The sequence below is a fragment of the Monodelphis domestica genome, chromosome 5 (genome assembly GCF_027887165.1).
Source record: "Monodelphis domestica isolate mMonDom1 chromosome 5, mMonDom1.pri, whole genome shotgun sequence".
Taxonomy (NCBI): Eukaryota; Metazoa; Chordata; class Mammalia; order Didelphimorphia; family Didelphidae; genus Monodelphis; species Monodelphis domestica.
Window position 1 is genome coordinate 56,986,816 of NC_077231.1, and position 12,337 is coordinate 56,999,152.

At 34.2% G+C, this 12,337-nt stretch overlaps 1 protein-coding gene across 39 annotated transcripts in view; it reads left to right on the forward strand.

The window, feature by feature from the left end:
* Positions 1–12,337, forward strand: part of NAV3 (neuron navigator 3) — a 1,103,979-nt gene that overhangs the window by 1,038,108 nt on the left and 53,534 nt on the right. For all 39 annotated transcript variants that reach the window (XM_056798500.1, XM_056798493.1, XM_056798499.1 and 36 more), the window contains one exon: positions 11,989–12,100. In XM_056798500.1, coding sequence (XP_056654478.1) covers positions 11,989–12,100 — 112 coding nt within the window. The remainder of the gene's footprint in view (positions 1–11,988; positions 12,101–12,337) is intronic.

Here is a 12,337-nt window from a genome sequence, read left to right on the forward strand (position 1 = left end):
CCAAGAGATACCTCTCTTTCCCTCTTTCTCTCTCTCTCTCTCTCTCTCTCTCTCTCTCTTCCTTCCTTCCTTCCTTCCTTCCTTCCTTCCTTCCTTCCTTCCTTCCTTCCTTCCTTCCTTCCTTCCTTCCTTCCTTCCTTCCTTCCTTCCTTCCTTCCTTCCTTCTTTTCTTCACTTTTTTTCCCAGTAACTAGCTGAACTAGTAACACAGTAACTAGTAACCTCAGATACTGTGTTTTAATGTTACCAGTTGTTTCCAGCTTGGCACTAAAATCGAAGAATATTTCCCTACAGTGACTGATTGAAAGGAGTAAGAATATTTTGACTGGAGAATGCATAAAGAACAAACTGTCTTTGGACATTTGAATGATTACTCTGTGAAAAGGGGATGAAATTTGTTTTACTTGGCTACACAATAGAAGTAGAAACAATGGTTTCTTAATATGGAAGATACAAGGGGGTAGGTTTAGATATGATGAATAAAAGAGGAAGGAAGGAGAGAGGGGAGGAAAGAGGGGAAGAAAGAAAGAAGGAAAGAAAGGAAGGAGGAAGGGAAGGAAAGAGGAAAGGGAAATATTGAAAGAAGGAGGGAAGGAGAGGTAAAGAGGGGAAGGAAAGAGAAAAGGAAGAAAGGAAGAAAGAAAGAAAGAAAGAAAGAAAGAAAGAAAGAAAGAAAGAAAGAAAGAAAGAAAGAAAGAAAGAAAGAAAGAAAGAAAGAAAGAAAGAAAGAAAGAAAGAAAGAAAGAGAGAAAGAGAGAAAGAAAGAAAGAAAGAAAGAAAGAGAGAGAGAGAGAAAGAAAGAAAGAAAGAGAGAAAGAAGGGAGGAGGGTAAGAAGGGAAGGAAGGAGGGAAAGAAGGGAAGGAAGGAGAGAAAGAAGGAAGGAATGAAATCTCCCAACAGAGGTATCTGAATGTGGAATGAATTTCCTCAGAAAGTAGTGAAATCCTCACTACTAGATATATTCAGAAAGAGGTAATACTTCATCTCAGATATATTTTTAGGAATATTCTCATTAACTCTGAGCTGAATTAATTGATTTTTTCCCTTCTATATCTGATATTATATGATGGATATTTCTGTGATTGCTCAAGAAGAGAGAGGGAAGTCAAGACTGATTTAATCTTGGCCATTATATATTAGTGCATAAAGGGCAGGTGTTTTTAAAAAGTCAGTGATTCTCAAGAGATAAAATTTGGAATCAGGGATTGGATATAGGCTGACCTCAGATTTAATGGACAAAGGAAACTCCCAGATGGGGATAGTCTCTCCCATGGAATTCGTTCATTAAAACTCTTTCATAATTCACTCATAACATATTCACTATAAAATGTTTCTTAAATTTACAAAGTTATTTTCTCAAATTCTTTGAGAGAGTAACTCAAGTATTATTATACACATTAGACTTAAGGGGAAAGCCCAGAAGGGGTGAATTCCCCTTGATTACATAGCAAGTAAATGCTGGAAGTGAGATTCAAGTTTAGATTCCTCTGGTCCCAAGTCTAGTCCATATCCAATATACCTCCATGGAGACATATTTGCTCCATGATTTTCTCATTTCCATAACCTGTCCTTTCCAGTAATATTTGTGACCACATAGCAATTTTGATTTTCAGAATAAATCCTAGTAAAAAATGGCCGTTTTCAACCTGGTATAGAATATTAATCACCAAGATGGAGATAAGTATGAAATATAACAAATAAAGTTGGCACCTTGGTTAGAGGTATAAGAAAATTGCTCTAACTCTATCTGAATGGCTATCATTTACCATTATGATTCTTCTGATAAATAATCCAGTCTGACTAAGGTGAATTGCTTCATTCAGGCAGCTGCCTTCATGCAGAAAAATGACCCATACAGAAGCTAGTATTTCAATTTTGATTTCCCAATGTAGTTTTGGCAAAATACTAATCTTAAAATTCAGGCCTACTATTAGCCAATGGATACTAGAAAAACCAAGGTCAGAAGAACATCACATTGTTTCAGATACTTGATGGATCAGTATCATTTTAATTTTTTAAATATGTTTAGATATGCTAGGCTGGTCTTGTAAGGAACTTGAATCAGGATTAGATTAAATTCTTTTTATTATTATTATATGAACTGAGTAGGTAAAAAAAATGATCTTCTATTAACTGTTAACTGTGGCTGGTTCACAATTTCCTCTCCCAAAAATCTTTTGCTAGGTGACTAGATAAGAAAAGGATCCAAAGTCTCAGAAAATATGAAATTATTTTCCCCCAAAAGCCAGACCCATTGTAAACAGTGATTAAAGGCAGACATGAAGGAAATAGTGTTCTTTGTTTTGCTTTCCCAGCTTTAATTTCTTATAGGCTGAATGGTTATTCACAGAATTGCCAAGTTAGAAATTTGAGGGTTGTAGCTTTTTAAAGATATATCAGGAAAAAGAATAACCACTATATCATGCTCCAAAAGCAACTATCAATCTTTTGCTTAAAGAGCCCCAATGAGCCAGAACCAATTACGTCTCAAGGCAACTCACAATTCATTGTATTTTGAGAAAGAGAGAGAGAAAAAAAGAGTGAGAGAGAGAGAGAGAGAGAGAGAGAGAGAGAGAGAGAGAGATGGATTTATCAATAGTCCGACACTGGCAAATCCTGTGGACCTCTTCTGAGAAACATGTTTATAAATGCCTTAAATAAAAGTTATATCAATTTCAGAGGAAAGAAAGGGTTAGGAAAAATCAAGAAAAGTTAACTCCATCCAGGTTCATTCACCCATCTGAGAGGAATCCTAAGTTAAGAACCTTAATTCAAAAGCCTAACACTACCTACCCTATCTAAATTCTAGAGCCCAGAACTGAACAGATATTCCAGATGTAGTATGACCAGAATAGTGTCTTTATTCCTTAAGTCTATGTAACACTGGTGGCAGATAGGTGGCTCAGTGGATTGAGATCTAGACCCAGAGACAGGAAGTCCTGGTTTCAAATTTGACCTCAGACTAGGTCTAGGTTACCCTGGGCAACTCACTTAACCCCCATTTCCTAGCCCTTAACACTCTTCTGCCTTGGAATCAATATGCAGTATTGATTCCAAGACAGAAGGCAAGGATTTAGAAAAAAAAAAAAGACTATGTACCACTTAATGTAGCCCAAAGTTATATTAGCTTTTTTGGTTTCCATATAATACTCAACTCATATTGAGAGAGCTGTTCTCTAAAATCCAAATACATATATATATGTATATATATATATATGCACATATATGTGTATATTTTATATGGAAAATGTATAAGTAAGTATATAAATAAAATTTGTTATATATATCAAAAATATAACAAATTTATGTGTGTATATATATATATATATATATATATAATCTTTAGGCAAACTACTGCTAAATCCTGTCATTCCATGCTGTTCTTATTGTGTCCATTTTTTAAGGCAGATAATGCTTTACATCTTCACTATTAAATTACAGCTTATTAAATTTAATTTTATCTTCAATGAGTTAAAATTTTGTTTGGATTATTATTGTAATCCAGTGTGCTTGCCCTCCCTCCCAACACTGCATTATTGGCCAGTTTTATACAGAACCCATTTCTACCTTTATTGTAGCCATAGACATAGATGTTAAGCATCAGAGAGCCAAGACCAGATCCCTTGAGCATTCATTGTTTACCTCGTTCCAAGCTGACAGAAAAGCATTTATGACTACCCTTTGAATCTGATCATTCAACCATTTTTGAAGCTGCCTAATTATACTATTGCCTGACAGGCATTTCTCCCTCCTTCTTATAAGAAGAGAATGAGATGCTCTCAGAAATGTTTTGTTTTGCTAAAATCTAGATAGGCTACATCTATAGCATTAACCTGATGTATCAATTTAGTAATCCTTTCAAATAGGAAAGGTTAATCTGGCATGATGTGTTATTGATGAAACCATGCTAATTCTTTATGATCAATACTTCCTTTATAAAATGTCCACTTAACATCTCTTCAGTATTTGTTTATTGATTTTCTTATTTGTTTCTCTATTTGGCCCTGACTTACAATTTTAGTAGTACTGGGAATTCTATGTGAGGAAACTATGAAAGTTATTGCATTAGAGAGTTTCTGGGAGCATTGAGTTGTCTGGACATGATAAGTGGTTGCCACTTTGTGTCAGGGGAGTGCTAGGTGGTATAGTTGATACAGTGCTAGATCTAGTGAGGAAGACCCCGAGTTCAGTTCCCACCTTAGACACTCACAAGTTGTTTGACCTTGGGTAAGTCAATTAACCCTTTTGCCTCAGTTTTTCTTCTATAAAATGAGATGGAAGACAAAATGACAAACCACTTGAGTATCTCTGCCAAGAAAATCCCAAATGAGGTCATGAAGAATCAGACTTGATTGAAATAACTCAATAACAACTATGTGCCAGAGGTGGGACTTGAGTCTTCCTTTCTTAGATTTTGTAGCTGGTCTTCTGTTCATTGCTACAGGTACTATCCTGCCTCTCTTTAAGTCTCAAATCCCAGAATTCTGCTTAGAATTATAGTCAGGTTTCCTGGCTTATCGATTTTATTGGCTATTCTCCCTCCCCTTTTTTTGAAAATACAGACAATTTGTGCCTTCTTAATTCCTGCAGGGCCACTCTAGTTGCCCTTTATCTTTCATGAGATTCATCATCATTTGCATTTTTCACATTAGTTATGGGCTTCATTGTATTCAGACCTAGTTCTATCACCAAAAGTAGCTAAACAGTTCCATCCATCAGCCTTTTCAGGTCTCAAAAATATAGTTATATCTCGACCAAGCAATTTAAATTTATCTAGGACAGCTAAGTGTTTTCTTTCTCCCTCCTTACTTATCTTAGCTGTTAGCTATTAGGTATATGTATTCTGTTCTGTTCTTCTTAGTCAAAGATCATTTTCCTGTGATAGAGAAGGCAAACAATACAGAAACTGATCATTCTTGCCTGACTTCTCTCTGGTGCCATTTATCATCTGATGCATTAGGAAAACAATCCTACCCCTTTTTTTGAGCTTCCTCTTTTCCCCAATGTAGCAATAAGAAAACAAAACCAAATAAAGAACCTTAGCAACCATTAGTTATGTGGGTATCAAATCACTATCACCATTTTGTTTCATTTCTTTAAAAACCCAGAGCACTGAGAAGTTAGTGACTTTCCCAGGGTCATACAGCTGACACATGTCAAAGATGGTACTTGATTGCAAGCTTTACGAATTTTGAGACCACTCAAATTTTTGCTTTGTCCTATGTCCCTAAATTAATACATATCATAGATGCTGACCATATCCATGTGTATTTCTTGTCAAAAAGATAATTCTTCTGAAGAATTTATGGACTTTTAAGACCAGTTCTTTTGAAGAGGATCATAGAATCATTTGAGTATTATAATATATATGTACCTTTTACAATTGCAAGAGACTTCATAGGGCATTAAACATGACCCCCTTTTTAGATGAGAAAATTTTGGTTTTAAGAGTTTAAGTGACTTGCCTGAGGTCATACAGTATCAGAGTCAGCCTTTTAACTTAGGTCCTTTGATTCCAGAGAGCTCCAGAAGAAGTTAAGCCAATGTACTGGTAGCTTCTGGCCAATAACTATTGAGAAAGCATGAAATAATTATTTATTAAGTGCCTGCTATGGTCTAGGAATGGTGCTAAGTACTTTACAAATATTATTTCATTTGATTTTCAATCACTCAATCAAATTTATTAGGGACCTAGTATGTGTCACTCATTGTGCTAATTATACAACAAGCATCAAAAGACAGTCCCTGCCCTCAGGGAGCTCACAGTCATCTATTAGGGAAGATAACAACAAACACATACATACAAACAAGCTATATAAAGAATAAATTATAAAAATTTAAGAGGGGGGAAGAAACTGGAATTAAGAGAGATTGAGAAAAACTTCCTGTGGAAGATGAGATTTTAATTGTGATTTAAAGGAAGCCAAGGAAGGCAGTATATAGAGATGTAATAGGAAAACAATGCAGACATGGAGGACAGCCAGGGAAAATGCTCAAACCCAAGAGTTGATGATTTCTTGGTAGAACACATGAAGATTTGTGTCATTGGATAAAAGAGTATTTGGCATAGGCATAAAACTCCTAGAAAAGTATATGTGTTGGGAAGGGGGAGCTAAATAGTGAGGGGCTTTGAATTCCAAAAAGGGGATTTGTATTTGCTACTAGAGGTGTTAGGGAAAACATTGGAATTTATTTAATTTTAATTAAATATTTTTTTGTGATTTGAAAATTTTTACTTAATTAATTTAAAGTATTTTTCCATGGTTACTTGATTCATGTTCTTTCCCTCCCATCCTCCGATCCCCCTTCCTTAGCCATGAGCAATTCCACATGTCATTAATCAAGACCTATTTCCACATTATTGATATTTGCACTAGGTTGATCATTTATATTCTATATACCCAGACATATCCCCTCAACCCATGTAATCAAGCAGTTGTTATTCTTCTATGTTCCTACTCCCACAGATCTTTCTCTGGTTGTGGATAGAATTCTTTCTCGTAAGTGCCTCAGAATTCTCTTGAATTATTGCATTGCTGCTAGTAGAGAAGTCCATTATATTAGATTGTGCCACAGTGTATCAGTCTCTGTGTACAATGTTCTCCAGGTTCTGCTCCTTTCACTCTGCATCAATTCCTGGAGGTCATTCCAGTTCACATGGAATTCCTGCAGGTCATTATTCCTCTGGGCACAATAGTATTCCATCACCATCAGATACCATAATTTGTTCAGCCGTTCCCTGATGGAAGGGCATCCCCTCATTTTCCAATTTTTTGCCACCACAGAGTGCAGCTATGAATATTCTTGTACAAGTCTTTTTACTTATTATCCCTTTGGGGCATAAACCCAGCAACCACTGGAATTTATTATTCTCACAACAACTTTGTGAAATAAATGCTATATTATCATTCCCATTTTTATGGTTGAGAAAACTGAGGATGACAAAGGTTGAATGATTTCTCTGGGGTCACATTGCTAGGACATATCTGAGGTAAAATTTGAACCTAGGTCTTCCTGACTTTGGAGCTATTACTCTTTCCACCAAACCTTTCAGCTACTTTAAAAATGACTTGAACAAGTATATGCCCAACTTAAGGAACAAGTCATCATTTGAAAGGAAGTGAGAGAATTGCAAAGACAAGCAATTGTCTACCTGCTGCTACTTACCTCTGAAACATTGAGATAATATGAATTATGAATTACTATTTGCTAAAATATAGTGAACACATGAAATGTTAAAAGAACCATGTGTTGTATAGGATCTCCTATAGAGTATATTACAGGACACTGGCAAACATACATATAATACCATTAGGAGGATTAACTATATCGATAAGATATATTGTATACTTAGCAAAATGGGTGACACATATTAGGTCCCTAATAAATATTCCTTGTTCACTTGTTCTGCCAAGTCTAACACTCTGTGACTTTTTATGGGGTTTTCTTGGCAAAGATTGGAGTGGTTTGCCACTTCCTTTTTCAGTGGATTATGGGGAAAAGAGGTTAAATGACTTGCCCAGGATCACACAGGTAGTCATATAAGTAATGTTGTCTTCCTGACTCCAAGCCCAGCATTCTATCCACCAAACCACCTAGCTGCCTTCAGGACAAAGAGAGGTTAAAAGAATTTCCCAAGTTTACAGAGTTAGTAATTTTCTAAGGCAGGATTTGAATTCAGGTCTTCCTGACTCCATACCCAGAGCTTTATCGACTGAGCCATCTAACTTGATTCCTAGCTCCTTTAAAAAATTTCTTTGTTACATTAAAATAATCAGTGAACTTCCTCTCTCCCTTCTCTTCCCCCATTAGAGAAGGCATCATTCAACTATATCTATCTAGAAAAATAGACAGAAAAGATAGATAGATGAATAGATAGATAGATAGATAGATAGATAGATAGATAGATAGATAGATAGATGAATAGATAGCTGGATGGATAGATGGATGCATAGATGCACAGATAGATGGATGTCGACCTATATCTAATATTTCTACTTAGAAGTTTTTTTCTCTAGGTGTACATGTAGAAGTCATTTATCAAGCAATATTGTTGTTGCTATATATAATGTTTCCTTTATTTCTTTATTTCAAGTTCACTTGAAATCTACTTACACAAAGCTATTCTGAATTCATGGAGTTGCACTATAGTAACATTAACCACCAAGTCAATTTACATTTTTGAAGTATTGTATGTCTACTTAGATGTACTTGTTGTCTTCCATGAAAGAATGAATGTTTCTTAAAGAAACAAATTGTTTCATTATTGTCTTTGTATCCCTAAAGCCTACTGTAATATCATCTAACTTAGTTGTCTCTTATTGTTATTGATTGCTTGATCTTCTGAAGTATTCTAGAAACAGCTAATACAATAGGAGTTCTAATAATTTGTAGCCTTGTAAATACACTTTCCTCATGATTAATTGAGGAATTCAGGACTGGAATGTCAGAAATCCATGACATTTCCCCCCTACTAAGCAAATCTTTCTAATGTAGCAATGGGAGAAGCCCAAAGATATACTAGTCTTAGATTACAGTTCTGACTCTGCTACTTGACCTTGCCAAGTCACTAAACCACTCAGTCCTCCAGAAAACCCTCTAAGACTAAATTGGAAATCAGTTTCTAATATGCATTGGCAAAGGGGCTTTTCTCACTAATGGTTCCCTCAGAAAATAAAATCATAGGACTATCCCCAACTTCTCAAACCCCAAAATGAAGAGAGTTGCTTATCTCTATCATGTGATCATTGATCTTTCCAGAGATTAATTTAATTCAATAGTTGTTCTCCCATTTAGAAAATGCTAAGATTACAATACTAAATCAAACCAGCTCCCAACAAGCTTATTTTTAGAGATTTAACAGAGACCTACTCCTCTCCCCCTTTACTTCTGAATCTAAATGTCTTTAGTACTTCTAATCTTCATTATATAAAGTATGAAGCATTAATTTTATAACTCAAGAAGATAAGCCACATTTTAATTAAAATTTAATCTGCATTCCTGTGTGCTGTTTATGTAGTGTTTAGAATCTCTTTGTTTACTTTCATAATTAACATTTTAAGCCCTGGAAATATTTTTAATGAAAAGTTTATTCATAAATTGTACACATTTTTCTTTTATACTTTCCCCCAAGTCTATTTGTTTGCTTTTTAAAGTTTATGTAACATTGTTCTTTCTTGCTTTTTTTCCTGCTTGTCGGACTGTTCTTTCTGTCATAATTCAAATCACTTTCTTTTACCACACATTTGGGGAGGCTGGTATTTTTTTAAAACTGGTGTGTGTGTGTGTGTGTGTGTGTGTGTGTTACAAGTTTTAACAACCTCTTGGGTCTCTTCCTACTGCCTGCATCTTCTTTTATTCCTTTCCTTTATTATAATCTATATAAATACTCCAAATAAGAGATATTCTTAAAACCTCTGTCCTCGCCTTTATGATCTCTACACAATTTATGACCTCATTAACTCTTATGTATTTAATTATCATAAATATTTCTATTACTTCTAGTCATATTTAACCTGCCCTGAACCTTCTCCTAAATTCCAGTCCTATATTACCAATTAGCTATTAGAAATTTCCAACTGCTTAGCATGCCATTGACTCTCAAAGTATATTTATTGATTGATTAATTGATAAATAAAACCAAATGGATTTATGGATGTGAATGGATTCAGTTTTTAAAAATTCTTCAAGGAGAATATTTACTACATTCATTTGTCCCTCTTATTAGTATATCCCCAGTAAGTAAATTAAAAAGTAATATCCTTTAATAACCATATAGACCAGCAAATCAAATTCCCCTACTAACCATATCCAAAAAATGTTTGCTTCTGTTTGCTTTTTAAGCTTATCACCTCTCTGTAAGGAGGGGAATGGTATGTCTTTTCTTCATTCTTTTCAACTCGAGGTTAATCATTGCACCGATGAATTTTAAAGTTTTTCCAAGTTGTTTTTCTCTATAATATTATTATATAAATTGTTATACTAGTTCTGCCCCCTTTCCTCTATCGATTCATAAAATACTTCCAGTTTCCTTTGAAATTCTGTTTCTAGCATTTATTACAGCTCAATAGTTCTATTCATATATAATATTTTTTTATCTATTCTCTACTAGAAAGGCCTTTCATATTCCAGCTTGGGCTATCATTAAAAGAGCTATTAAAATTATCTTTGAACATGTAGTTCCTTTTCCTTTTTCTTTGATGTCTTTGAATAAAAGGTTTAGTAATGACACTTCTGGGTTGAAGGTTATGCACAGTTTGGTAACTTTCTGGGCATATCCCCAAAGTGCTTTCCAGAATGGCTGAACTAATTTACATTGCCACCAACCTAATGACCCTCTTTTCCCATAATTCTTCTGACATTTGTCATTTCCTTCTTTTTCATTTCAAATTTGCCCTTTCCCCACAATTATTTCTGATATAAAAGATTTTAAAATAATTATTGAGAGTTTTGTTTTTTTTTTCTTTTGAGAATTTCCTGTTTACATTTTTTAAACCTTTTAGCTATTGAAGAATGATTATTTTGGACATTTCAAACCTAAAAATCAAGGTGTCAGTCATTCATTTATCAGTAAGATTTCCTCCAGCTTCTGAACCACTAACTTATAAAGAGAAGCTCCAGGTTTTCATATTTCAATGAATATCTCCCAACGGTTATCATCCTCTTCTTTTTACATCAGAAATGAACAAATATAAAATTCAGGCAAAGATGGTAGTCCAGGTATATAGTCCAAATTTAAGTTTCATTGTCTGCTGAAATTCTGAGTCTTAATAAACTACGTTACAGAAACACAGAAGAAAAACATGATCAATCATGTAATTTGATGGGAAAATGATTAGGATTTTGATGCTAAAAGATCACTCTACTGCAAATATGAATAACATGGAAATAGGGTTTGAACAATGATACACATATAATCCAGTGGAACTGAATGTCAGCTTCAGGACTGGGAATTCCTTCCCAGAGCAGGGGGTCAGGGAGTCATGAATCATGTAATCATGGAAAAATATTCCAAATTAAAAAAAAATTTTAAGATCAACCTGCCTTTTAAAGATGACATCAGTGAGAAAGGTTATGTCCTCCCACATGGGGTCTCAGAACCCCCATGACAACTAGTTGCAATAGTAGAATTTTCCTTATTTTCTTGTGTTCTAATAAGATGTTCTAAGGTCTTAATGAAGACTCACTACCTCTGAAATAACTAATTTAATAAAAATTCAGACATATACAGTCTCCCAGTTGGAATGTATCACCATATTCATGCTTGTAATAATGTTATTTGTGCAGATGTGTTACAGGTTTTCAATGTTTCTTATATTATTTCAAGAATACTTCATTTTATTTAGTGATTTACTTATATTTAGAAGAAACAGATATACTCACTCTGTTTGATGTATTCTTGACTAGTAGGTTAGTTGCTCTGATTGGAAACTGGTATAATTAATGCCTATTTATCTTCTTTGCATAGTGAATGGACTATAGCTAGTAAAAATAAAAAATAAATAAAATAGACCAAAAACATCCCCAAGGTTGTTTCGCCATTTTAGATATATCAAGTGCCAGATTGAATTGGTCATTAATGAAAATTCCCTAACACACCAAATTATATAAAATCCTTAATATTTCCATCTTGTTTCCTTCATCTAGAAAACAAATTAATGAAGTGTCCCTATATTACTTTACTTTTGAATTACTGGGTATTTATATCAAATAAGATCTATAAAGTACATTACTATATTCTTAGAGATTAATAAAAAAATAAATTCATTTGATATAACTTTATAAATATATCTATATGTACATGTTTCTATACATATACACATGTATACACACATGTAAGCCCCTTAAGAGCACATACTACTTTAAATTTTGTCTTCATATCTTGAAAGCACTTAAAAGAATACCTGGTGCATAGTAGGTGATTAACAATCCTTACAGAATCTCACTTAATGTCTAAACATTTATGATTCTCTGTCTTTGGTCCATAGGAGTCTGAACTTATTGAACTGAGGGAAACCATAGAAATGTTGAAAGCTCAGAATTCTGCTGCACAGGCTGCCATTCAGGGAGCACTTAATGGCCCTGATAATCCCCCAAAAGGTATGTTCACTACAAACACTATTCCTGAATTTTGTATAATGAGATATTCATTTTAGCTGTTGTTCAATGAAAATCCAGTTTTGTGCTATGACATTCAGGGTTTTGGGGGGAGGGAGGGGATATATAATTATGATTCAGCCAAATGAGCTCCTTATTTTAAAAAGGTGGCATTTGTGATTATTTTGACAGATTTTACTGATATGTGTCTTATTACTTGCAAAGAATCATTGTTATAAT